Here is a 27,649-nt window from a genome sequence, read left to right as displayed (position 1 = left end):
GAAACCAAATAAATCACATTTTTAGAATCACAAGGAAGTCTGGAATGAATGGTGTATTTTTTGCCCGTTTGAAAGCTAAGAAATGATTTAAATTCAACAAAGAAGTTCCGACAGAGATCGCATCTATTCCTCTTGCATTTGAAGCAGCCATTGATGTGATGAATTGTTTGTCCCTCGTTGACAGTTTTAAAGAGATAGTGCTCATAATTCTTTGAGATTTTTTGATCGATGAAAAGATGGTATGATAGAACCTCGAGGAAAAGGTTTTTTTAATTTGGGGTTGGATTGTGGAATGAACAAATGCTTTCTGATTATGTTGCCTACGTCGGGTAAATTTGGATTAAATGTAATAACAAATGGAAATAATTTCTCCGTCTCTTTTCCACGAGTCCTAAGTAAATCATTTCTAGGAATGGCGGAGGCTTTGGAGAATTGATCCGAAACTAATTTAGAGGGATAGCCCTGGTTAACAAGGTACTCCGTCTTTGTACTCAGCTGTTCTCTCGGCAAGAAAAATTTCTTCAGAACAATTTATTCTCAATCTTGTGGAAGTTTACGTCAGAAGTTGTCCATCCTCGCATTTTTTCTCTCTCTCTTTTTTTTTCAGGAACTTAAACACAGTTCGACACATTAATCAGGAACTAGGAGAATAGGAGAAACAGTGGATAAATTTGTTCTCATGGCCAGATGGTTGGTGAAAAATATTTGTATCCCGTGGTCTTCTTTCTGTTTTAATAAAACAAGGAACAACGCGGTTCCTGATGCACCTTGTTAGGAAGGTGAGATGGTTGGTGTAGCGTGCGAGCTTGCACCCTCACATCAACAGGGATATTGGAATAGAATAGAATAGAATAGAATAGTTCAGACGGATATATAGAATTTTTACGGTTCGCAAAACGAGTTATCGTCGCATAGGGAGTCCGCTAGCTCGAACGACGTTTCCACTTTCCCTGTTCTTAAAGTGTTCTGACTTCCGGTTCTCTGTTACGAATCTACTTCCGATTATTGTACTTCCAGTTACTGGATGATACTGCTACATCACATCCGAGCATACGTTTTACGACTGGCATCTGATAGGTTTTAAACCCAAAGCCCAAACACAAGAGCCAGTTCGTAGGCTAAACAGACGGTGGTAAGAGGTTTTATATGCGGAGAAACACCTCAGGTAATCGGCTTTCATTGAATCCGTGCTGATCTTGTAGAATGACTAGAAGTTAATTTTTCCTCACATTATTGCCCCTGAATCAAACATTAAGGTCACGGAGAGTAAATGATCACCAACTCAAGAAACTCTTGATTGTTAAACAAATTCTCCCTGTCATCAGCTTAGGAAATGTATAGAGGACAAAATGGAGAATATGCAACCTGATGTTAGGGTGTAAGGGGTGAAACGAAGACAAACCATTTGAGCCTGTCACTAACAAATTTCTTTTTGTCACTAGATCCATGAGTCAGAGCGTGGATGGTGGAAAACTACTCCAGATTCTTCAGCACCTGGGGCGTGCACCTAAAGATATGGACGAACTCACGTCTAAATTAAAAATCTACACGAGTTGGACGCCATAGCCGCAGAACGAGCCAAAAGAACGGTGTCGGTTTTTTTATTTCGTTCCCCATCGTATTCAAATTGTGAAAAATTCAAAACTTTAATGTAATAAAGATTTTAATCAATTATAAGTAAACAAAGCTGTAAAGAGTCCTCTTGTAGCCTGCAAACCAATGATCACAAGTTATCTAAGAGGCCACTTTCGATATTAAAATTCTAACATGGCTCGAGGCTAGTGGGAATAAAACAAAAGAAATTTCACCTACTCATCCTATCAATATCAATAACAGTGCAAGGTATTTACTTTAACGAAAGCTAAGAAAATACAAATAAAAGCAAAACATGAAGCATTAGAATCATCGACATTACGTTACCGCATCCTATTGTACACTTGAAAACAAAACTTGAAACATTTGTTTTTCTGATAGCGTTCTTTAGGGTCAAAACATTGGGTAATTGTTTAGGGTTTCGTTATAGAAATCAAAGGGAACTAGAACTGAATGAGCGACTGGGTTTACTCTTCTGAAAAAAATGAAGGCTCTCTGATCGCTTTGAGTTCCGTCAAGTAAAAATACGAGTCAAAAATTTAAAGAATCAAAACTTGTGTAACCGAGATAGAAGGAGCATAGGAGTCCTAATGGCCATGATGATACGAGCCACTGAGATTCTAGGATAACTTTTGTAAATACCCAAGACCCAACTAAAATTTTTAGGGTCTTTTCAGCCGCTGTCCTCAGGCTATATAATGTCTCACCCATAAACCTTGAATTGAGTCCATTGGTTTCTTTTTCAGAGCTACTTGTGATTAACGGTCAATTTCCAACTATGATAAGGAGCTTTTCGTATGTACCGCTATATATATTAATTTATTATTACTATTATGATGATTATTATTACTGGTTAACTGGCCGATTCTACAGAATCAACTATTTCCATTTTGAAAAACACGCACAAAGAAGCAAGAAAAATCCTGAACAACGTTTCGCTAAGCTCCAATTTAAGAGTGATTGGTTAATGCTGAATATACTTGATCGAGACACTCGTTTTTTTTTCTGTTAATGTAGCGGCAGACACAAGCGAAGCAAAATTCAACGACAACTATGAGTTTCGCTAGTGAAGACGCACTATGAAGCGAGGATATATTGTGCGGAAAAGATTTGAATCGTTTTATTAGCATAGTCGAGGTATCCAAGTAATTATCGTAAACTGAAATATGAAATTATAAGGAAGAAGCTAAGCTAAATTCTAAGATACGGACCAACATTCCAATCATTCCGATATAAAGGAAAGATCTCAAAAGACTAGCTTAAACTCTGAAACAAACTCACAAAAGACTATCTTCAAGGATAAAGGAGAAGGGCTTGCAAACGAATTCTAACAAAACTAATAACCGAGTGGGAAAAACGAGCAACTTCCTAACAAAGCATGAACAACGTAAGCCACGTGTTACAAGGTTGCAAAGAAACTGGTATAAAAAACTGGGCGAAATTACCGAAAGACTAGATGTTTAAACAAGTACGAAGAGAAGGAACATAAGCACTTACATAACAGTCCCGCTTGTAAAAATTTTGACCAAAACGAACTTCGAGATAAGGTGGGCAAAAGGGCGCCTTTCGATAAACACGTCTTATCGTTAGTCCAACGCAAGATAACTAACTAAAATGCGGTTCTAAGTGGAACTTAAAGATCACGTCCCTAATGGGCAAACAGTAATGTCACTATTGCGGTTTAACACGTTTAACACGAAACAAACTTATAACAATAACTAATATAATTAGTATATATATAACTTATAATTTCCGGTAGCAAAGGCGTGGCAGCCGTTACAGTTAAGTTGGCACTGTTTCATTGTTGTGCCATAATCATGACAGTTCAGAAACCCACTGGTCTAATTTTCATCTCGGTTCTCTTTAGGGAGTAATGATAACCTTTCCAGTCTTTCCAGTTCACTCCATCAGCATAGGAGGAGTGATTTCCACGACGATACAAGCCATTGAGATTTGATCGGTGACACCTCGAGTACCACCAGGCTCCTTTGTACTTAATGGCGCATTCGGTCGCCAAATCGTTATTATCTTGATCTTTAGTAGTGAACGGCTTACCGCGATGCTCGGTAAGAGAGTCACCAGAATTTCCTGACAAAATGAGCCGCACTATGAGTATTACGTTTGACCAACAATGAGCCGTTCATAAGACAGAACAAATCTTGAAATGTCAGATAAGTATACTTCAACAATAATGATATGGATTAAAAGCATTCTTAGTAATATCTATTATTCTTGTCGAAGATTCTAGGGATTAAAATGCTCAATATGATAATTACAATAAATATGTTCGCCGAGACACTCCTCAGAGTTGGATTAGTTCGTCAGGTTAACTGCGCATCATCCACCGGCGAATACCTATGCGCTGTCCAGGATTGCATATCGATGAGCTGAGGTTACTTTTTTGTCTTCCAAAGCTATTGATGTAAAAGAGTTTAAGCATATTTACGTCACTTATTACTCTCCCCCCCCCCCCCCCCCCTCCCGTTCTTAGCATGACTAGATAGAAGAGACGAAATGACAGTTCTACCTGAATAAGAACCAAGGATCAGCTTGTACTTGTCATTCTCACCCATAACACCAAACCTTTCATACTCAGCATAAGTATTTTTTCCTTCAAAGTCTCCCAAGTCTACACGCAGCACATTGTTAACGCCAGAGGTTAGGCGGTGAATCTTGTCCAATCCGAGCCAAAACTCACCACATAGGTCACCAAAGCCATGTTTGTAGTCGTTCCAGAGGCGGTAGAAATCAACCGAGCCGTCCAGTCTCCTCTGGAACACAGTCCATCCTCCACCCTCCGTTGTTTGGTCACAGAATACATCAAAGGCAAGTAAGTTATCAGGTTTTATGGTGTACATACCATCTCTTCTTTCCCCAGCTTTGTAAATTTCAGCACAATTTTTTTTCAGGCCTATGAATATATGAGAAAATTGTAGGATTCGATACCGCGCACACTAGATACTCGTCCAAGGAATAAAATTTCAATCAATTCTAAATACTCTACAATTATCAATTTACGAATGAGTTTAAATCTACTTCTGTTACCAGATTTTAAAAGCAGTTAGTAAATTACCCAAACTTCAGTGGTTCATTTAACCCAGGAGGATTAGTGAACAAAAACGCAGTTTATGCTACCTTGCAATTGGCAGTTTTCTCCACTAAATCCATGACGACAAACACAACGAAAACCTTTACTGGTGAATCCAGCTTGACAGGTGCCATTGTTCAAACATGGACTGCTATTGCAGGGATTCTGTTGGTAAAAATAAAGTAAACTTCGTGAAACTTTTCCTTACGTCAAGAATAAAATCATTTTAGCGCCAAGAAATGAACAACCTCCTCTGATCAATAACAAAATAAAGCTCTTGTAGCTTTTCCATTAGACAAGAATCAAGAATAAGATCACTTTGACCTGAAATGAAAATAAATCATGTGTCTGACTCCCCTCAGGTTGGCAAAAATGTGAAATTTTTACCTCGATTGCAAGATATATGAAGCCTGGTTTATTCACAAGAAGAAATGGAGCATGGTTTTCCTCGGTGGCGTTGTTCAACTCGCATTTTTGGTCTCCTCCTTCTACAGGTCCAACATTAATGGACACACAATCAGGCGTCATATAACACATCACTCTGCAGCTTCCCTCATTGGGCACCTCTGCACTCCAGATCACACGATCCTTCATGGCCATGTTTTGTATTGGGTCTCTAAATATAATTTTTCGACAATCGTCACCTAGAGAAAGCAAAACAAATGGAATTACTCGTCCAGTTATCGCTTACTCGTACAAAATTTCTTATTGTCAATTGGTAAAGTAACACATTAAAGCACGCTATTTTGCCAACTTACCGCATGAAAACCTTTATAGGATATTTTCATCTTTTTATACTTCAATTCTAACAGGAGGTTTTAATTATTAAAACAGAGCTATGTAGATGAGCTAACCAGTGTAAAGGGTGTATGTTACGGAAAATATCTGAAAAATAATAATTTTCATGGCGTTAATTACCACGAAATTAATTGAGGGCTTTTTTCAAATACGGCGAAGGAAAAGGAGATTTATAGATTTTAAAGGAGACATTTTGAGTTAGAAAAATAAGTATTTGCTTAAAGATTGTTTGCATTGTTTGCCGGTGGCCTAGTTCTTCTAATAGATTCGAGGGAGCAGCGCCAGAAAAATGTAACTCAAGAAGTTTAATAATAGTGTAGTTATACTCACCAGTGCAACAAAAACACGGTGGAAGGGTTATTCCAAGAAGAATATAGATATTGCCGATGATAGCTTCAAGGAAAGACTTGAACTGCATCGCTATGAATTAAAAATTATAACTCCAAGGTAAGAAACATGATCGTGAGCATTTAAAGTCGTCACAAATTATAAAACTTTCTGTTTCTTTATAAATTTAAATGCTCATAAAGGCTATGCAGTTGTTCAGCATTTATTTCTTAGCTATTTCTGCTTTTACCATTTAATAAGCCATAATCTTTTCTAAAGCATCGGTACAGACGAAGACTGAACACATCACTCTAATGACCGGAGTTTACGGTTTTTAGCTTAAACTTGTTTGTCTTTTAACTTGCTGCAACAGATTCAAGTGCAATTTATTTGAGCTAAATATCCATAAGTAACTCACAAATATTTTTCTTACCATCTGACAGACAAAATGTTTGTCGTACTCGATACTGTGTTCGGATGTGTCAGGAATGAAATCTTTTTTGCTACCCTCTGGAGAAGTGTTTAAGGTGCTGTAACTATGGTTACAAAACAGAACGATTTAATGCGTGGCGAACATAAACGTCTCAGGTCTTCTTCCCGTTCAGCTGTTCTACCTATTTTCAGTCATCGGATCATTGCTTTTCTGTTAACTCTGGGTGGTTGGTTTTCTCTAAGTAACATTGGACAAGTATAATAGTCAATGAAATACCTCTATAAAAGACCAGGAGGATTTTTGAAAAAGTCAGCCAGTCTAACTTTTACACAAAGCTTGAAATTATGAAATATGGTCAGTAATTGTAGAAACCCAAACAAGCGAGACAGTGTCGAGTGAAATGTTATTCAAACCTATATCGTTGTAATCCACCCATTCATTCTCGCGTCATTTTAATCGCTACTTTACATGACGTGGTGCAAAATCACCAGACAATTACCACGCTATAAACCCGGTCTGCTTTCGGATTATTTCCGACGAAAAGAAACAAGGCTAGTGGAAGAGAGCCAACTCAGTTATCTTACACGGAAGAAAAAAACTCTTTTTGTAAAGTGTAGTAAAATATTAAAAGGCTGGTCGCAACTACGCATCCGCATCAGACAAGCACTTGCTTTCTACGAGCGGTTTCGGATCATATGAAAATTAATAAGAGGGTACGTTATAAAATAAATAAACCCCTTTCTGGCTTGATGGTATTTCAACTGATAATGTCCTTGGCTGAAAGATTGTCCACAAAAACTTCACATTTTCCCCCGAGGCTTTGCTTTTCGGCCAAATTTTGGACATTATCAGCTGATATATCAGCCCCCCCCCCCCCCTCCGAGTCTCAAGAGAAATGTTAAACCCGGACAGTTACCACGCTATAACCCAGGTATTTTTCTCAATTATCTTACACGGAAGAAAACAAATTCTATGTGTAGACTCCAGTAAAATGTTAAAAACCTGCTCGCAATTACGCATCCGCCATCAGAGCGAGCGATCTCGCGTGACATAAAAGAAATAAATAATCTATACAAATAAATTTGTAACGTACCGTCCGTACGTTAAACATTACAGATTGTCCTCAAAACTTCACATTTTCCCTCGAGGCTCTGCTTCTCGGCCAAGCATCCCTAATTTTGGACAGTATCTCAGCCGAGGACATTACCAGCCGATTTACCAGCCGCCCGAAGGGGTTTATTTAGTAATAAGTTGTATTTCAAAACAAGCCAAATGTCAGAGCCGTCGGAAAAATCTTCAAACGACTATAATTATATGGAAATCGGCTGTCAAAGGATATGGTCATTGTTCCAAACATTTATACCACGAAAATACAGTATATGGGATCTTTTTTTATCAGATTAAAGTGAAGGTCTTAAGTACTCCAGAATATATTGGTGGCTAAAAGTAGTGTCGTGCTATCATAAATAAAACTATTTGAAATACTGTAACCATGGTTACAAAACAGGAAACGTTGAATAAGAGATGAACAGAGGCGCTTTAGTTTTTCCTCCGAATCGGTCGTTCAAATTGTTGATATTCATCAGCTCATGGTTTTGGTCTTTTATGCTTTTGATAGTCCGGTAGAGGGTTTTTGCAAAATGCCAGAAAGTCAAACTCTATGAATAAGCCACAAATGATTAGATGTGGATAATAATTGTTGGAACACAAACCCAGTAGAAACTAGTGTCAAGTTTGACTATAGAAAACATTAATATTTCTAGTTTAATATCGTGTTTGCTAAATTTTAAAATGATTTGCTTTTTTAATTGGTGGCTTATTAAGTTCGTTTAATGCTGGTTTCGAGGGAAAGTCGCCAGAAAAATCGAACGCGAACACAGAAAAAAGAATTTAATGACGAATCATAAACACTAGTACGAAAAAAACATAGTGGGGGAATAGTTTCTGAAAATAATTTAGAGATCCCCATTGAAAGCTTCAAGGAAAAGCTTGAACTGTGTCGCTATGATTGAAAACTATGAATTGACCACATTGATAAAAAACTGCTCTCCATAATAGCTGAATTACCTTTTTCCCTCTCAAATTCAGTAACAGGTAGGTCTTCAGTATTTATGTTTGACCTTTGTCCTAATTATCGTGGTACTCAGTCGCAAGCAAGTAATTCTCTCAATTATGTTATTGGTAGCATTGACGCCGTCCTGCTAATGGGTTTATTTCATTCCTTGAAGAATGTGGTGGAATCAGGTGTAATTTCTCCATACTAAAGTTTTATCTTTCCAGATGAGTTACTCGCTAAAAAAGCACATCTAGTGGAAAAAATGAATCATTTTAATAGAATTCGTCTGCACCGGAGCACATGAAATTTTTTAATCTACTCTATTAATTTTATTGTCAAAAAAACAGGTATGTAAGTGCTGTAGCTATGACTACAGAAGAAAACCGCCGCTTTATAAGCGATGAACACAAACGCCACCGCTCTTCTTGCTGTTTGCAGCTGTTCAAATTTTAGGGAAGTTTTCCAGCTCACAAATTTTCTCTTTTTTATGTGCTAGACTAGTTTTAACTTTGTGATCCAATAATTTGAAGTCATTAAATTACCGTCGTACAAGAGGCCTTTGAAAAATGTGGAGAATCAAACTTTTTCACAAAGTTGCAAATAACTTAGCTTGGTAATTGGAAGATCAAAGTCAGTACGTGAGCAATTTTTTAGCTGAAATATGAAATGTCCATTTACTATAAATATGGTTGCATCTTTAAACACAGAGTTGAGAGAAACAAAATAAGAATACGTTTGATTTTTTTTCTGTCCGAGAAAACTCATTCTGACATTATGTATTTTAACGAAGTAATGTAGCATAATGCACTTTATGAGCCCTTTTCCTACGAAAGTGACGTTTAATATTCATGAATAACAGTGAGATACGTAATCGTAGGTAATCTTTAATCGAGATACTTTAATCGAGATACTCCTGAAACAGTAATAACTATACCAGAAGGACTAATTACAAACAATAAAATTAATAGTTTTTATACAGTTTAAGATTTAACAATATAATAAAAACAAAGCTTGGATAAAACAAAATAATATAATAGCGTAAAGATAAAATTAGTATGGGCTAAACCGACCTAATAAATGAAAGAGCATTTGATCTAAATATATTTATATTAACAATTTTAGAAGAGCTTAGAGATATATTGTTCCACAAAACTACTGTCCTTGGATAAAAAGAGTATTTATATATATCATTATTCACTTTCAATTGTTTGAAATGACGACAGTTTGGAGCTCTTGATGGTCTTTCATTTGGTGTGACATCAGATGGGAGTGATATGCCAACGTGGCCCATATAGATTTTATAAAACATAGTGCCTTGTGAAAGAAGTCTTCGGTGATGGAGTGAATCCCAGCCAAGACTTTGTACCATAGGTGTAACGTGGCTATAACGCGAGTAGTCATTAAAGACAAATCGAGCGTAATCATGCAATAAGTGGAAATTATAGAACATTGATTGCAAATGAAGGGAATCTTCGAATACTACAGAACCTTAGGGGAGAATAGGCACAACCAAGAACCCTCGATCCCCCCTCCCCCCTTCCCCACCCCGTGATAAATAATGACGGGTCACTTACTCTTCATTAAGTCTCTTTGAAAGAATAACACCTGTGTACTAAATCGTTTAATGTTTCGAGAAGCTGGTGATAATATGAGACAAACCTTCTACGTTTTTTAAAACGTATAGCAAGGGGGATATATCCATCCCTCAACAGAAAAAAATTACGAGATGAAACCCAAAACGAAACAAAAAGAAAAACAATATATACAACCTTAGAAAGTTCAACGAACGTTCACTAAACTGGCAAACCCATCAATGTTTTTTTTTAGCGCTCAACAGACTTGATCAAATCACTCGTTTTTTGCTAAGTAGGTTCTTAATCAAAATTATGACAGTTCAGAAATTCACTGGTCTTATTTTCATCTCGGTTCTCTCGAGGGAGTAATGATAACCTTTCCAGCCTTTCCAGCCTTTCCAGTTCACACCATAAGCATAGGAAGAGTGATTGCCACGAAGATACAAGCCATTGAGATTTGACGCATGGCACGCGCTGTACCACCAGGCTCCTTTGAACGCAGTGGTGCAGTTACAGTTTCTGTGATGATCATTATCGTGATCGCTAGTGGTGAATGGCCGATCATGAGGGAGAGAGGAACTAGCGTTTCCTAAAAAAATTGGAATTAATGGTAATACAAAGTCAATAAAATAAAAATTTACATAATCCTTATCAAATATCCCTGTGAAATGAAATCGCTAGCTTGATATTGCTTATAGATTTATAATTATCAGACTTGAATTGTTCCGTCGGGCTAACAGGACAAGGTCCATCGGCGAACACTTTCAGATTTAATCAACGTCTGGTCTGCACTGTCTAGGATTATTGCATTTCGATGGGCTTAGTTTATCATTTTTTCCATCTTTGGAAGCCATTGCTGTAAAAGAATTGAAGCTTCTTTATTCTAATTTACGCTCCCCTCCCCCGTAATAATAAAAAGGAAAAATACCGTTATACCTGAATAGGAACCGCGAACCAGCCTGTACTTGTCATTCTCACTCTTGACGTCAAACGTGTTATACTCGGCATAAGTTGTGTTTCCTTCAAAGTCTTCCAAATCCACACGCAGCATGTTGCTATCATTTTAGGTCAGGCGGTGAATCTTGTCCAGTTCCATCCAAAATTCACTTGTGAGGTCACCAAAGCCACATTTGTAGTCGTTCGAGTAGCGGTAGAAATCAACCGAGCCGTCCAGTCTCTCTGGAACACAGTCCATCCTCCATCCTCCGCTGTTTGGTCACAGAATACATCAAAGGCAGGCAAATTATCAGGTTTAATGGTGTACACGCCGTCAGTAGTTTTATCTGCGGATTCGTAGATTTCTGCGCAGTTTCTCTTGACTGAATGTTATTAAAAACAAAAAGCAACACAAAACTCCCACTTTAATTTGTTTAGATGTTGACGCTTTTCGTTTGCTCTCCTGACTATTTATTCTGAACATTAGTAGTAAACTAGTACCTTTTCCTTTTTCCTTAATATCTACCAGCTACATTCATTTAAAGTTTCATTAATAGGCTTTTCCTTTTTAGCTTTACTTCAGTGGTTAATATTTTGTTCTGGAAGTTAAGTTTGGGAATTGAGTTAATAACTCCTTGCATACTACACGAGAGAATGGCCCACATAATGCAGCCATTTCACCTTCAACTTGGCAGGTTTCTCCGGTGAATCTTTCCCGACAGACACAACGAAAACCTTTATTGGTGAATCCAGCTTGACAGGTGCCCTTGTTTAAGCATGGGCTGCTGCTACATGGATTCTGTTGACAAAACGAAGTAAACTTTTGTGCAGATCTTCCTAATGTCAATAATAAGATCACTTTAGTCTAAGAAAATGAAACAATATCTTCTACCACCGTAGTTTCGTAAGAATGTGAACTGTTACTGTTAATTTCATCTTATTCTAATAAGCCATAATATTTTCAAAAGTACCAGAGAAGAACAAAATAGAGCACATCACACTTATCAGAGTGACAGGAGTTTATCAATATGTTTATTTTCAGCCTGTTTAACTTTGTACTTGCGGCAATTACGTTAAGAGCAAGAAACAAATTTTTGCAGACTTGCTACCGACAAGGGTGTTAGGTCACTTCTGAAATACAAAATTTTAACAATTTATCCTTTTTTATCGCAAAACATTACCCAGTACGATAGAACGGCATTGCACATTATTAACATGAAGAGTTACTTTGTAGCAACTTTAAGTACAGAGGCCTAAGTTTTTTCTAAGCTCAGCGGTACAGCATCGGGAAACGGAATCCGAAGGTCTGAGGTTCGATTCCTCCTTCTGATAGTTTCTAAACAAACCCAAACACCAGAGCCTGCTCTCAGGCTAAAAAGACGGCGGTAACAGGTCTTATTTGAGGAGAGACACCGCCGGTAACCAGCTTTCATTGAAACCTCTGTCCATGGTTAGCTGTAATCATCCCCTCTTCACATAATCATGCTAACATTGTGCTCATTTTATCTCTAATACTCATTTGTCACTACTCCGACTCCGACTCCGACTCTAAAATCGTTCCTAAACTAATCCGTGCTGATTATTAACCCTTTGACCCTTAAGAATGACTATCATCTAGTTTCTCCTCACATTATTGCACCTGAATCAAACATTAAGGTCATTTAAGGTTAATTTAGTTTTATTTTCCAGATTTCGAGAATTTTTGTCAGATTCTTCTTCAACGTCCGTTCGCGTGGGGTAGCGCTGGAATGCTGTTTACTTCAAGAGTAACAGAAGAGGATTTGACAATCATGACAAAACTCGCTCAAGGACACTTCGGGAATGTGATAATCATTCTTAAACAGCTTCCACGGAGCATGCTGCTTGTGTTCAGGTGTGGATAGTGTTATTTCACTTCGAAATAACTTATTCTTGCCGCAGATTTTTTTGCACGTTTTCCTGAAAATGGCACCATTCTTTAGCAAAGTCAAGTTCACTTATTTTTAATTTCTTTTGTTGACTATTTGATGTATTTTTACTGTAGCAAACTGTCATAACTTGTAGATTTCCTTAAATTTAACAACCCGAAAAGCAAATCCTAAAATTGTTGCGCAGCTTTATTAGTCGTGGACGTTGGATAGGGAAAAATATCGGAGCCCTTGATTAGGATCGAACCCCCCTCCTCCCTTACCCTACCTCCTCCCTTACCCCCCCTCCTCCCTTACCCCCCCTCCTCCCTAAGAAAATATAAATAAAAGCAATATATGAAGAATTTTAGAATCATCAACATTACGTTACATTGTACACTAAAACTTGAAATATTTGTTTTTCTGATAGCGTTATTTAGAGTAAAAACATTGGGTAATTGTTTGGAGTTTCGTTATAGAAATCAAAGGGAACTAGAACTGAATTAGCGACTGTTGCTACTCTTCTGATATTGACTTTGAAGAAATGAAGGCTGTGAGATGGCTTTGTGTTAAAAGTGTTGTGAATCAAAACTTGTATAACCCAGATAGAAGGAGCATAGGAGTCGTGATGGCCATGATGACACAAGCCATTGAGATTCGAGAATAACTTTTGTGAATACCTAGGACCCACCTAAAATGTTATGGAGACAGGGTCTATTCAGCCGCTGCCCCCAGGCTGTAGAATGTCTCACTCATAGACCTTGAATTGAGTCCATTGGTTTCTGTTTTTCGAGAAAAGACGAAAGCGCATTTATTTAGAGCTTCTTTTGATTAACTGTCAATTTCCAACTAGGATAAGAAGCTTTTTGTATATATGTATCGCTATATGGATTAAGTCATTATTACTATTATGATGATTATTATTATTTGTTAACTGGCCAATTCTACAGAATTAATTGTTCCTATTTTGAAAAACACGCACAAAGAAGCAAGAAAAACCCCGAACAACGTTCCGCTAAGCTCCAATTTAAGAGTGATTGTTTAATACTGAATATACTTGATCGAGACACTCGGTTTTTTGTTACGTTGGTGCTGTTTGTTGTGCCACAAACACGATAGTTCAGAAATCCTTTGGTCTTATTTTCATCTCGGTTCTCTTGAGGGAGTGATGATAACCCTCCCATTGAAACCAGTTCACTCCATCACCAGAAGAGGAGTGACTGCCACGAAGATACAAGCCATTGAGATTTGACCGGTGACACCAACCGTACCACCAGGCTCCTTTAAACTTAATGGCGCAGTTGTGATCCCCCCGAAAGTCATTATCTTGATCTCTAGTGGTGAATGGCATATCGCGATGTTTGGTTAGAGAGTCACCAGAATTTCCTGACAAAATGAGCCGCACTATGAGTATTACGTTTGACAAACAATGAGCCGTTCGTAATTCAAAAGAAATCTTAAAATATAAGATAAGTATAATTTAACAATGATGATATGGACTAAAAGCATTCTTAGTAATATCTATGATTCTTGTCGATGATTGTAGGGATTAAAATACTCAATATAATAATTACAATAAATATGTTCGCCGAGACACTCCTCGGATTTGGATTAGTTGGTCAGGTTAACTGCGAAAGATCCACCGGCGAATAGATTTGGACTAATCAACGTCCGGTATGCGCTGTCCAGGATTGCATGGCGATGAGCTGAGGTTACTTTTTTGTCTTCCAAAGCTACTGATGTAAAAGAGTTTAAGCATACTTACATTACTTAGCTCTCTCCTCCTCCTCCCCTGACCCCCAACTTCTTAGAATGACTAGAATAGAGGAGACGAAATGACAGTTCTACCTGAATAAGAACCAAGGATCAGCTTGTACTTGTCTTTCTCACTCATAACACCAAACAAGTTATACTCAGCATAAGCTGTGTTTCCTTCAAAGTCTTCCAAATCCACACGCAGCCTGTTATTATTATCTGAGGTCAAGCGGTGAATTTTGTCCAGTCCGAGCCAAAACTCACCACACAGGTCACCAAAGCCACGTTTGTAGTCGTTCCAGTAGCGGTAGAAATCAACCGAGCCGTCCAGTCTCTTCTGGAACACAGTCCATCCTCCACCGTCCGTTGTTTGGTCACAGAATACTTCAAAGGCAGGCAAGTTATCAGGTTTAATGGCGTAGACACCGTCAGCTGGTTTACCCGCGGATTTGTAGATTTTTGCGCAGTTTCTTTTGACTGAAAATCAGTTTTAAAAAAAACGAAAGACAAAACAAAACGCCTACTTTAAATTGTTTGGATATTGAGTCCTTTTTGATTGCTTTCCCGACTGTTGCTCTGGCTGATAAATTTTGATTCTGAACATTAACAAATACCATTTCTCTCTCCTTAATATCTACCAGCTATATTCATTTAAAGTGACCGTACGTGGCTTTTCCTTTTTAGCTTTCATTCAGTGGTTGATATTTTGTTCTTGAAGTCAATTTTGAAACTTTAGTGAGTAACTCCTCGCGCACTACACGAGAGACTGGTCTACACAATCCTGCCATTTTACCTTCAACTTGGCACGTTTCTCCAGTGAATTTTTCCTGACAGACACAACGAAATCCTTTATAGGTAAACCCTGCTTGACAGATGGCATTGTTTAAGCATGGGCTGCTGCTGCATGAATTCTGTTGACAAAACAAAGTAAACTATAGTGCAGATTTTCTTTATTTCAAGAATAAGATCACTTTAGCCTAAGAAAATGAAACAATCTCTTCTGGCACCGTAGTTTCGTAAGAATATGAAATGTTACCTCAATTGCAAGATATGTATAACCCGAATTTTTTACAAGAAGAAATGGAGCATGGTTTTCCTCTGTGGCGTTATTCAACTCGCATTTTTGGTTTCCTCCTACAACAGGTCCAATATTGATGGACACACAATTAGGCTCCATATAACACATTACTCTGCAACTTCCTTCGTTGGGCACCTCTACACTTTTGATCGCGTGATTTTTCATGGCCATGTTTGGTATTGGGTGCTTGAATATGATGTTTCGATAGTCGTCGTCTGTGGTAGGCAAACAAATATATCGTTTAGTTTCCACTCACTCGAGGTAATTTTTTATTTTCATTGATGAAAAAGACACATAAAATCTTTTTATTTCAAAACTTTACTGCAATTCAACTTAACAGGGAGGCTTTCATTAACAAAAATTAATCTTTGATTGTGAATTAATGAGCGGAAAGGAAATATTAAAAATAATTAGTATTAAGAATATTTTCACAGCTTTCATTACCACACCACGATATCTGTGAATCGTTTGTTTTAATTCGTCATTTTGAAACATTGATGCGCAGTTGGTGGGGTCTTTTTGAAATTTGACTTTTTTTGTATCTTCTACTTCATGATAGTGGACATTTTGAGTTAGGTAAAAATTGTCTGCTTAAAGATTATTTGCTTTGATCAGTAGGTAGCATATGTAGTTCGTGTAACGGTTTTGAGGAAACGACGCCAGAAAGATAAAACACAAGAAATTTAAAAAGGGATTTATACTCACCAGTGCAACAGAAGCAGGGTGGGAGAATAATTCCAAGGAAGATATAGAGAATATTAATGATCGGTTGGAGAGAAAACTTGAACTGCATCGCTATAAATAAATAATTGTAAATTCAAGGTAAAAGAAGACAAAGACTCGTTCAGTTATGTAATTGTTCTTAAACATGTTGTTATGCTAACAGGCTTGTGTCATTCCTTGCACAAAGAAAACTTAGTATGAATTTCTTCATATATAAATAAATATTCATTCTCGAAAGTGTGTTAACAGCTGCAAAAGGCGCAAAAAGAGGAAAATATAATAGACCGGTGTAGCGCAATTTGTCTGCATTGGAGTATTTTTTTAAATTCTTATTCTACCTTGTAAATTTCATCTTATTCTAATAAGCCATAATATTTTCAAAATTGCCAGAGAAGAACGAAATAGAGCACATCACACTTGTCGGAAGTGACAGGAGTTTATCAATATGTTTATTTTCAGCCTGTTTAACTTTGAACTTGCGGCAATTACTTTAGGAGCAAGAAACAAATTTTTGCAGACTTGCTACCGACAAGGGTGTTAGGTCACTTCTGAAATACAAAATTTTAACAATTTATCCTTTTTTATCTCAAAACATTCTCCAATACGATAGAACGGCATTGTTCATTATTAACATGAAGAGTTACTTTGTAGAAAACTTTAAGTACAGACGCCTAGGTTTTTTATGGCTCGTTTTGCTAATAGTAGTTGAGCATGGTAGTTAGCATTAAACATCACCCGATTTCATCCTAGTTAGACTGGTCGCAAGCATTCTATGACTTTCGGATGGTATTTGAGAGCTTCAACCTAAAAAATTTCAAATTTGTAACAACTTTGACCAGAAGAATGTGACAGAATGCGAAAGATCGTGTGGCCGAATTGACAAAATTTTACACAAAATTTTCCTCGATCATTTCTGCAATCAGCGCAATTGGTCAGACCAAGATAGACTTAGTCTAAGATATATAGATAAGTAGCTCACAGAGATATTTCTTACCTTCTGAGCGAAAAAGTGTTTTTCGCACTTGGTTTTGTTCCTGGGTGTATCAAAAGTAAAAACTTCGTGGTTTCGTGCTTTCCTTTAATTTATAGAACTGTTTGAGCTTCTGTAACTATGTTTACCAAACAAAACCGCTGTTTTCTAGGCCATAGTCATTCTTCCTGTCCAGCTCTTCTAATTGTTGTCAGTCACCAGATCATAGCTTCTGTGTTTAAATCTAAATGACTGGACTCATCCTAGTACCACTGGATATGACAGTCAATGAAATCCTTCTATGAAAATCCAGTAGATTGTTTTGAAAAACTTTTACGGCAAGTCTAACTCTTAAATAAACCTGCAAATTATTTGGTCAAAACACTTTCAGCGGAACCTGTAAGAAGTTTTAGAATTACACCATGTCGTTCTATTTTCCCTGGAGATAATTAAAGTGTTATGATCGGTTTTATGTCTTTCAAATTGAAAAATTTATGGAAATATGAATTTTTAGAACTACTCAGTGTGTCGCATTTTCCTCCGGAGTTAACCGTGGGGAAATTTCGTCAAAATTACTCTCATTTTTCTTGACAACCACGATGAAGAAATAATTTCATGAAAATTATTGACATTAATAAAAACCCTGAAAAAGCGTCAAATTATAGTTTCAGCTGCTCGCGCGGTAGCTGAAAATAAAGTTTCGTGAGACGGCCTTAATTAATATCTAAAGGCCTTAAATGTGAGAGAATATCTGAAGTGAAATTTACATTTTATGTGACATTGCATCCTCCACTCCGCTCGATCGTTGTAATGGTTTTGTTTTGGTCATAAAGGTCGTTTTGTTTTGGTCGTTTCCCTTGTTTCGTTTTGGTCCTTTCGTTTTGTTGTTTCGGGTTAGTACATGCCGAAATCATTAACGATATCATCACAAACTTAACATTTTGACTCAGTATCTTTCCGCTAACATAAGCGATCTTGCTAGAAAGTGCTCAGAAGCTTGGAGAAAATGGTCATAAAATGCAAGGGAAGCCATTGGCCTGACTAAGAATAAAATATACAGTGTTACAGAAAATTTAATATACTGTTCCAATAAGTGTAGCACGATACTTCTCATCGTGCGCGAAAACCTAATTTGCGGTCTTGTACTCTTGTTAAAACAGACTGTTATTAATGACAAGATAACTAGGTTCTATCAACTGAGTTTATAATGCAAATTGTCCCCGTGTCATATAAATTCGTAATAGACCTCGCTCACCGTCGAGTCTCTGTGGCTCAATAGTAGAGCATCGGAAAACGGAATCCGAAGGTCTAAGGTTCGATTCCTACTTCTGATAGTTTTTAAACAAACCCAAACACAAGAGCCTGCTAACGGGCTAAACAGACGGCGGTAACTGAGAGGTCTTATATGAGGAGAGACACCGCCGGTAACCAGCTTTCATTGAAACCCCTGTCCATAGTTAGCTGTAATCATCCTCTCTTCACATAATCATGCTAACATTGTGCTTATTTTATCTCTAATACTCATTTGTCACTACTCCGACTCCGACTCTAACTTTCTTGATGGTGATGTTTAGGACGACATCGAAACGTCTAACCGCGCTAATTTTTGATATTTTTGTGGAAGTATTTTCAAAGCCTTTTCAGTTAATTTATCTTTTTATCTTTTTCGTTATTTCTTTAACTATTTCTTTATATATTTGTTCATTCAGTTATCTGGCGTAGAGAATTCGGTTTTAAAACGAAAATCATTCCTAAACTAATCCGTGCTGATTATTAACCCTTTGACCCTTAAGAATGACTAACATCTAATTTCTCCTCACATTATTGCCCCTGAATCAAACATTAAGGTCATGAGAATAAAGGAAATTATCACCAACTGAAGATGCTCTTGATTGTTAACATTCTCCCTGTCATCATCTTAGGAAATGTATAGAGGGCAGTATGGAGAATATGCATCCTGATGTTAGGGTGTAAAGGGTGAAACGAAGGTGAATCGTTTGAGCCTGTCACTAACAAATTTCTTGTTGTCACTAGAGCCATGAGTTTCAAAGCGTGGATGGTGGAAAGCTACCTGCAGATTCTTCAGTACCTGTGGCGTGCACCTAAAGATATGGACGAACTCACGTCGAAATTAAAAACCTTGCACGTGTTGGACGCCATAGCCGCAGAACGAGCCAAAAGAACGGTCTCGGTTTCTTGATTTCGTTCCCCATCGAATTCAAATTGTGAAAAATCGAAACTTTTTATGTATCAAAGATTTTAATCGTTTACAAATAAACAAAGCTGTTAAGATTCCTCTTGTAGCCTACAAACCAATGATCACAAATGATCCCATGCGCCACTTTTGATATATCAAGATTCTAAAACGAAAACTTTTTATGTATCAAAGATTTTAATCATTTATAAGTAAATAAAGCTGTAAGGAGTCCTCTTGTAGCCTGCAAACCAATGATCACAAGTGATCCAATACGCCACTTTTGATATATCAAGATTCTAACATGGCTCCGAGGCTAGGGGGGAATAAAACAAAAGAGATTTCACCTACTTATCCTTACATTTGGTATTTCTACAAACTTAGTTTGTAACATAATCACCTGATGAGCCATATCTACAAAATGGACCTTGAGCGTGCAATATGTTCTTATGATTTAATGTGCAATATGTTTATCAATAACAGTACAAGGCAAAAATACAAATAAAAGCAATATATGAAGCACTTTAGAATCATTAACATTACGTTACATTGTACACTAAAACTTAAAATATTTGTTTTTCTGACAGCGTTCTTTAGAGTCAAAACATTGGGTAATTGTTTGGAGTTTCGTTATAGAAATCAAAGGGAACTAGACCTGAATTAGCGACTGTGGTTACTCTTCTGATATTGACTTTGAAAAAATGAAGGCTGTGTGATCGCTTTGTGTTCCGTCAAGTGAAAATACGCGTCAAAAATTTAAAGAATCAAAACTTGTATAACTCAGATAGAAGGAGCATAGGAGTCGTGATGGCCATGATGACACAAGCCATTGAGATTCGAGAATAACTTCTGTGAATACCAAGGACCCACCTAGAATGTTATGGAGACAGGGTCTATTCAGCTGCTGCCCCCAGACTGTAGAATGTCTCACCCATAGACCTTGAATTGAGTCCATTGGTTTCAGTTTTTCGAGAAAAGATTAAGGTGCATTTTTTCAGAGCTTCTTATGATTAACTGTCAATTTCCAACTATGATAAGAAGCTTTTTGTATGTACCGCTATATAGATTAAGTCATTATTACTATTATGATGATTATTATTATTACTGGTTAACTGGTCGATTCTACAGAATTAACTGTTCCTATTTTGAAAAACACGCACAAAGAAGCAAGAAAAACCCTGAACAACGTTCCACTAAGCTCCAATTTAAGAGTGATTGTTTAATGCTGAATATACTTGATCGAGACACTCGGTTTTTTTGTTACGTTGGTGCTGTTTGTTGTGCCACAAACATGACAGTTCAGAAATCCTTTGGTCTTATTTTCATCTCGGTTCTCTTGAGGGAGTGATGATAACCCTCCCATTGAAACCAGTTCACTCCATCACCAGAAGAGGAGTGACTGCCACGAAGATACAAGCCATTGAGATTTGAGCGGTGACACCAACGGTACCACCAGGCTCCTTTGAACTTAATGGCGCAGTTGTGATCCCCCCGATCGTCATTCTCTTGATCTCTAGTGGTGAATGGCATACCGCGATGGAAAGCAAGAGAGTCACCAGAATTTCCTGACAAAATGAGCCGCACTATGAGTATTACGTTTGACCAACAATGAGCCGTTCATAATTCAAAAGAAATCTTAAAATATAGGATAAGTATAATTTAACAATAATGATATGGATTAAAAGCATTCTTAGTAATATCTATCATTCTTGTCGAATATTGTAAGGATTAAAATACTCAATATAATAATTACAATAAATTGTTCGCTGAGACACTCCTCAGATTTGGATTAGTTGATCAGGTTAACTACGCATGATTCACAGGCGAATACCTTTGGACTAATCAACGTCCGGTATGCGCTGTCCAGGATTGCATAGCGATGAGCTGAGGTTACTTCTTTGTCTTCCAAAGCTATTGATGTAAAATAGTTTAAGCATATTTACATTACTAAGCCCTGTCCTCCTCCCCCTTCCCCCCCCTTAATTCTTAGAATGACTAGAATAGAGGAGACGAAATGACAGTTCTACTTGAATAAGAACCAAGGATCAGCTTGTACTTGTCTTTCTCACTCATAACACCAAACAAGTTATACTCAGCATAAGCTGTGTTTCCTTCAAAGTCTTCCAAATCCACACGCAGCGTGTTATTATTATCTGAGGTCAAGCGGTGAATTTTGTCCAGTCCGAGCCAAAACTCACCACACAGGTCACCAAAGCCACGTTTGTAGTCGTTCCAATAGCGGTAGAAATCAACCGAGCCGTCCAGTCTCTTCTGGAACACAATCCATCCTCCACCGTCCGTTGTTTGGTCACAGAATACATCAAAGGCAGGCAAGTTATCAGGTTTAATGGCGTAGACACCGTCAGTTGGTTTACCCGCGGATTTGTAGATTTCTGCGCAGTTTCTTTTGACTGAAAATCAGTAAAAAAAAAAAAACAAAAAACAAAACAACACGCCTACTTTAAATTGTTTGGATATTGAGTGCTTTTTGTTTGCTTTCCTGACTGTTGCTCTGGCTGATAAAACTTGATTCTGAACATTAGCAAATACCATTTCTTCTTCCTTAATATCTACCAGCTATATTCATTTAAAGTGACCGTACGTAGCTTTTCCTTTTTAGCTTTCATTCAGTGATTAATATTTTGTTCTTGAAGTCAATTTTGAAACTTTAGTGAGTAACTCCTCGCGTACTACACGTACTACACGAGAGACTAGTCTACACAATCCAGCCATTTTACCTTCAACTTGGCAGGTTTCTCCTGTGAATGTTTCCTGACAGACACAACGAAATCCTTTACTGGTGAATCCGGCTTGAGAGGTGCCATTGTTTAAGCATGGGCTGCTGCTGCATAGATTCTGTTGACAAAACAAAGTAAGCTATAGTGCAGATCTTCCTTAAGTTATGTCTTTAGCCTAAGAAAACGAAACAATCTCTTCTGGCACCGTAGTTTCGTAAGAATGTGAAATGTTACCTTGATTGCAAGATATGTGCAACCCTGATTTTTCACGAGAAGAAATGGAGCATGGTTTTCCTCCGTGGCGTTATTCAACTCGCATTTTTGGTTTCCTCCTACAACAGGTCCAATATTGATGGACAGGCAATTAGGCTCCATATAACACATTACTCTGCAACTTCCTTCGTTGGGCACCTCTACACTTTTGATCGCGTGATTTTTCATGGTCATGTTTGGTATTGGGTGCTTGAATATGATGTTTCGACAATCATCGTCTGTGGTAGGCAAAACAAATATATCGTTTAGTTTCCACTCACTCGAGGTACTTTTTCATTTTCACTAGGCACATTAGACCACTTTCTTTCAAAACTTTACTGCACGAGAACCCTGACGAATTTTCCCTAAAGGTGATTGTCATCTCTTGAAAATTAAACTTAACAAAATCAATCTTTGATTGTGAATTAACGCGCGGAAAGAAAATATTAAGGAAAATATCAAGAATATTTTCACAGCGTTCACTACCACACCACGATATCTGTGAATCATTTGTTTAAATTATCATTTTGAACCATTGATGCGCATGCGATGGGGTCTTTTTGAAATTTGGCTTTTTTTGTATCGCCTATTCCATAATAGTAGACATAATAGTTAGATAAAGATTGTCTGCTTAAAGATCATTTGCTCTGATAAGCAGGTAGCATATATAGTTTGAGTCATGGTTTTGATGGATGGATGCCTTTATTTAAAATAAAAATAAACCTTAGGGTAGCCCCGTCAGAAGCCCTAAAGAGCCACCTGCTATCAATGGGAGCCCTGAGTATAAACTAAATAAATTACATTACAATTTCATGCGAAATACAAACAGGAAGATATAAAACACATTTATAAGGCTTTAGATTTCTAAATTTAAAATTTTTTAAATTTAAAATTATTTAAATTTTAAATTTTTGCAGAAACGACACCAAAAAGATGAAATACAAGAAATTTAAAAAGGGATTTATACTCACCTGTGCAACAGAAGCATGGTAGGAGAATAATTCCATGGAAGATATAGAGAATATTAATGATCGGTTAAATAGAAAACTTGAACTGCATCGCTATAAATAAATAATTGTAAATTCAAGGTAAAAATCTGATAGTGAGCGTCCCAAAATACAAATCATCCTGACAAATATAAGACAGGTGTTCAGCATTTATTTGCCAGCTTTGTCTACTTAAAGGGACTCTTAACTAGCCCAACATCTCGAAGGCAAATACTTCGTTCAGTCATGTTAATAATGCTAACAGGCTTGTTTCATCCCTTAGTTTGAATTTATTTTTATTAAATATTTATTTTCGAAGGTGTGTTAACGGCTGCAAAAGGCGCAAAAAAGGGAAAATAATAGACCGCCGTAACGCAACTTATCTGTATTGGGGTATTTTTAAATTCTTACTCTTCCTTGTAAATTTTATCTTATTCTGATAAGCCATAATATTTTCAAAAGCATCTAAGAAAAACGGAATAGAGCACATCACACTTTTGGAGGTGACAGGAGTTTATCAATATGTTATATTCAGCCAGTTTAACTTTGAACCTGCGGCAATCAAGTTAAGAGCGAGAAACAAATTTCTGCAAACTTGCTACCGACAAAGATGTCAGATCACTTCTGAAATACAAACTTTTAACAATTTATCCTTTTTCATCTCAAAACATTCTCCAATACGATAGAACAGCATTGCACATTATTAAAATTAAAATTAACTTTGTAGCAACCTTAAGGTACAGAGGCCTAAGTTTTTTATGGCTCGTTTTGCTAATGGTAGTTGAGCATGGTAGTTAGCATTAAACATCACCTGATTTTATCTTAGTTAGACTGGTCGCAAGCATTCTGACTTTCGGGTGGTATTTGAGAGCTTCAACCTACAAAAAAAAACAAATTTATAACAACTTTGACAGAATGTGAAACATCGTATGGCTGAATTGACAGAATTTTACACAAAAGTTTTCTCGATCATTTCTGCTATCAGCGCAATTAGTCTGAGCAAGAAAGGCTTGGTCCATAAGTAGCTCACAGAGATATTTCTTACCCTCTGAGCGAAACAGTGTTTTTCGTACTTGGTTTTGTTCCCGAGATTATCAAAAGTGAAAACTTGCTTTCGTGCTTTCCTTTAATTTATAAAACTGTTTGAACTTCTGTAACTATGGTTACTAAACAAAACCGCTGTTCTATACGCCACAGTCCTTCTTCCTGTCCAACTGTTCTAATTGTGTTAGTCATCAGCTCGTTGCTTTTCAATCTTAATTAATGAGTGATCTCACATCTCAGTACCACTGGATATGACAGTAAACGAAATACTGCAGTGAAAAACAGAGAATGTTTTGAAAAACGTATATGGCAACTCTTAAACAAAGCTGCAAATTATTTGATCAAAACACTTTCAGCGGGACATGTAAGAAGTCTTAGAAATACACAATGTTTTCCTATTTTCCCTGGAGGTAACTAAGGTGTTATGACCAGTTTTGTGTCTCAAATGAAAAATTTTTGAAAATATAAATTTTTAGAACCACACAATACGTCGCATTTTCCTTCGGAGTTAACTATGGTGTTATACATAAGGTTATGCTTTTTCTAATTTAGAAAGTATCTTGCAAAAAATGCTCTCAACAAAATTACCCGATAAGTTAGACAGAAAGAACAATACTGTACAATAATTTGTTTCCCTGGATATTTTGAGCGGCTTTTCGTAGTGTTGTAGGAGGTAATTTTGTTTACGCTGAATGTTGAGGCCGGAAACCTTAATTTTTCTAGGAAAGCAGTTTCTAAGCTCCGCCTCCACCTTGGATAAATCGATGCACCTGTGATGATGTGTTTGAGTCAGAATTCTCCGAAAGACAGACTGCGAAAGCTAAGACATTTGTGTTTAATAAACTGATCATTGAAATTGCAGTGAATTTAAGAATTTGTTCATGCTTAGCGTGTGTATATCGAGTTATGGATGCACGCGGGAAGTTTGGAGAGCACGAAAAATGCGTAAGAGTAGCTCGAGGCGCAACCGAGGGCAACTATAGCTTTTTGAGTGCTCTCCAAACTTCCCGCGTGCATCCATAACTCGATATACGCACAGCTAAAAGCAAGAGTAAATTCTTTTATAACAGAGCGACGACAAGGATCTGTGCAAAGAAGCCTTTTATTGTGATAGAGTGCAAAATTCTCACAACGCTCAAAAAAAAAAATAAACAAACGTCCCTATTGACTGGTCAAAAACTGTGACACGCCACATTTTATACTTTGGTTTGAGCGAGAACATTTGATCCAGTTAACCGACAACTGCGAATGAAAAGCTCAAAATGTACGGGGAAAATGGAGAAAATCAAAGCCAAATGAACTCAAGTGTCACTAAAAAAGGTTTTAAAAGTCAAAGACTGAAACTACTTAGGAGTTTTTTTCGGCTTTATTTTTGTTGCTTGTTGGATCAGGACATAAAAGGTCAATGCCGATAGAAAAATTGGGTAGTTCTTCGCTGGTTTCTTCCATATTTCAAAGAGAAGGAAAACTGCGTCATATTCTTCTTGTTTAGATTATGGTCTACTCCTGATCTACCTCACAGGAAATTCAGTTATCTCTTGATTGCCATCGGCTTAGCATCAGGCGGCGAGGGAACCTTAGTTAAAAAAAAACAATCAATAAAAGAGTCACGGACATAGACGTTGTCAATGAATACCGTAATCTGTTTCTTTCCATATACGCCTCAGTATTCAATGAGGCTGGCGTTCCGTTCTGGAAACTACATATAAGTGTCAAATTAAAGTTTCAGTTGCTCGCGTGGTGGAAAAAATTAAGTTTCGTGAGACGGCCTTGATATGTAAAATCCTTAAATGCGAGAGAATATCTGAGGTGAAGTCAACTTTTTATCATCCACTCGTCTCGATCATTACAGTGGTTTTGTTTTGGTCATAACGGTCGTTACGGTTTGGTCGTTTCGTTTTGCTGTTTCGGGTTTTAGCACATGCAAAAATTATTAACGATATCATCACACATTCAACATTTTGGCTCAATATCTGTCCGCTAACAAAAGTGATCTTAATAGAAAGTGCTCACAAACTTGGGGAAAATGGCGATAAAATGCAAGGGAAACATGTCGACTTTGAGGGTTTTTTTACTCAGGAAGCCATAGGCCAGAGTGATGATAAAATATACGGTGTTACAGAGAATGTGATATACTGTTACAAGTAAGCACTGTACGATACTTCTTAAACTCTTGTTAAAAACAGGCTGTTATTAATGACAAAAAACTTAGTTCTATTAAATGTGTTGATAATGCAAATTGGTCCCGGTAAAGGTTTTCAAAGGCTATCATTTTGAACGCCCCTCAACAGAGCGTTATTGATGACATCATTTACATCGTCGATCGACATAACTCCTGTAAATACTTTGACCCTCGTGCAAAAATGGACTTATGAAATAGGCCCCAGTAACTCGCTATTCATTGTCAGTGAAACCCTCGCACTGAACTTTCCACATACTGACTTGCGATGACTCTGTGTAAGTGGAGTGATCTTTCCCTCCACGTAACACCACCAAGTTGGAAAGCAGGATGTGATAGGTCCACAGTGGACTTTCCATTAACATATATAGCTAGCTTGTTATGACTATTCGGAAAAGACGTAGTTTAATTTGCAGGAGTTCTAATGGTAAAGTTTGCCTGGTTATCGTTCTCTCTACTTGTCAATTGATTTGTTCGCCTCTCTACAATCCACATCAATGGGCTTCAGGAGATTCCATTAGTTTTGTGACTTTTCCACCTAATTAAGAGAAATTTCTCAACGCATAGCAGATGATATTCACCCCTTAATTCATGTTTTATTGTTATTCTATTGTGTTCTCGCCTACTCTCACCAATTAACAAATAGAGAAGCCTTGACTGTGCTCTGTTCTGTTATAGAGCACGCAGGAAGCGGCAAGAGCACGAAAGAAGAGTAGGGAGAAGCCAATCAGAATCCCTGTTAGAATGATTCAAATAATCTAATTGGCTGTACAGGACAAAAACTGTCATAAGTGTCAAACCATCAAAGTTCACAATCTGCGATAGTTTACAAACTAAAATAGTTCGGTGCAGTGACTGATGTGACTTTCCACTCAACGCATCGGAAAGGATATCAGAGCAAGCTCTAATTTTTTCACACGAAGGGCGGCCGATGTAGTTTCTGAGGCTTGCTTTACTGTGATGACCGGAGATCGCCATGATGAGCAAGCCGCGATGGACTTCAGCATGATCATATTCGCTCAGACACCGTCATGATTAG

At 37.3% G+C, this 27,649-nt stretch overlaps 4 protein-coding genes across 6 annotated transcripts; all 4 read right to left on the bottom strand.

Moving 5' to 3' along the window:
* Positions 1-1,702: 1,702 nt before the first annotated feature.
* Positions 1,703-6,327, bottom strand: LOC131793786 (microfibril-associated glycoprotein 4-like). 3 transcript variants are annotated; one of them, XM_059111264.2, is made up of 6 exons: positions 6,240-6,327; positions 5,810-5,899; positions 5,069-5,325; positions 4,729-4,846; positions 4,121-4,504; positions 1,703-3,681 (listed from the first exon to the last, which is right to left on the bottom strand). In XM_059111264.2, exons 2-6 carry the CDS (start codon positions 5,895-5,897, stop codon positions 3,419-3,421), a joined length of 1,110 nt encoding a protein of 369 aa, XP_058967247.2. In that variant the 5' UTR covers positions 5,898-5,899; positions 6,240-6,327; the 3' UTR covers positions 1,703-3,418. The 3 variants fall into 3 exon arrangements, with proteins under 3 accessions (XP_058967247.2, XP_066015371.1, XP_066015370.1); XM_066159274.1 differs by lacking the exon at positions 6,240-6,327 and having other exon boundaries at positions 5,069-5,297; positions 5,810-5,900; XM_066159273.1 differs by lacking the exons at positions 5,810-5,899; positions 6,240-6,327 and adding an exon at positions 5,440-5,567.
* Positions 6,328-10,189: 3,862 nt separating this feature from the next.
* Positions 10,190-10,920, bottom strand: LOC131793787 (techylectin-5B-like). Its single transcript, XM_059111265.2, has 2 exons — positions 10,806-10,920; positions 10,190-10,458 (listed from the first exon to the last, which is right to left on the bottom strand). The coding sequence occupies exons 1-2, from the start codon at positions 10,918-10,920 to the stop codon at positions 10,190-10,192; spliced, it is 384 nt and encodes a 127-aa protein (XP_058967248.2).
* A 2,891-nt stretch (positions 10,921-13,811) lies between these two features.
* LOC131793788 (microfibril-associated glycoprotein 4-like) lies at positions 13,812-16,317 on the bottom strand. Its single transcript, XM_066158860.1, is given in 5 exon segments — positions 13,812-14,077; positions 14,540-14,966; positions 15,247-15,357; positions 15,483-15,739; positions 16,230-16,317. Coding segments are annotated over 5 exon segments (1,149 nt in total).
* A 4,261-nt stretch (positions 16,318-20,578) lies between these two features.
* Positions 20,579-23,413, bottom strand: LOC131793789 (microfibril-associated glycoprotein 4-like). Its single transcript, XM_066159561.1, has 5 exons — positions 23,373-23,413; positions 22,384-22,640; positions 22,150-22,267; positions 21,439-21,822; positions 20,579-20,976 (listed from the first exon to the last, which is right to left on the bottom strand). The coding sequence occupies exons 2-5, from the start codon at positions 22,594-22,596 to the stop codon at positions 20,711-20,713; spliced, it is 981 nt and encodes a 326-aa protein (XP_066015658.1). The 5' UTR covers positions 22,597-22,640; positions 23,373-23,413; the 3' UTR covers positions 20,579-20,710.
* Positions 23,414-27,649: the final 4,236 nt, after the last annotated feature.

This window comes from Pocillopora verrucosa, chromosome 12, assembly GCF_036669915.1.
Source record: "Pocillopora verrucosa isolate sample1 chromosome 12, ASM3666991v2, whole genome shotgun sequence".
Classification (NCBI taxonomy): Eukaryota; Metazoa; Cnidaria; class Anthozoa; order Scleractinia; family Pocilloporidae; genus Pocillopora; species Pocillopora verrucosa.
Note: the sequence above shows the minus strand (reverse complement) of the source record. Positions and strands in the feature narration are given on the sequence as shown.

What these genes read in the sequence shown, in the direction of transcription:
- LOC131793786 (XM_059111264.2), bottom strand. Translation starts at nt 5,897, where the DNA reads ATGCAGTTCAAGTCTTTCCTTGAAGCTATCATCGGCAATATCTATATT. An exon ending in ACCGTGTTTTTGTTGCACTG is followed by an intron (nt 5,326 to 5,809) that starts GTGAGTATAACT and finishes TGCTTTCTCTAG; the next exon opens with GTGACGATTGTCGAAAAATT. An exon ending in AGAAAACTGCCAATTGCAAG is followed by an intron (nt 4,505 to 4,728) that starts GTAGCATAAACT and finishes ATATATTCATAG; the next exon opens with GCCTGAAAAAAAATTGTGCT.
- LOC131793789 (XM_066159561.1), bottom strand. Translation starts at nt 22,596, where the DNA reads ATGACCATGAAAAATCACGCGATCAAAAGTGTAGAGGTGCCCAACGAA. An exon ending in GCACATATCTTGCAATCAAG is followed by an intron (nt 22,268 to 22,383) that starts GTAACATTTCAC and finishes TTTTGTCAACAG; the next exon opens with AATCTATGCAGCAGCAGCCC. An exon ending in GATCCTTGGTTCTTATTCAA is followed by an intron (nt 20,977 to 21,438) that starts GTAGAACTGTCA and finishes TCATTTTGTCAG; the next exon opens with GAAATTCTGGTGACTCTCTT.
- LOC131793787 (XM_059111265.2), bottom strand. Translation starts at nt 10,920, where the DNA reads ATGCTGCGTGTGGATTTGGAAGACTTTGAAGGAAACACAACTTATGCC. An exon ending in GGTTCGCGGTTCCTATTCAG is followed by an intron (nt 10,459 to 10,805) that starts GTATAACGGTAT and finishes CAATTTTTTTAG; the next exon opens with GAAACGCTAGTTCCTCTCTC.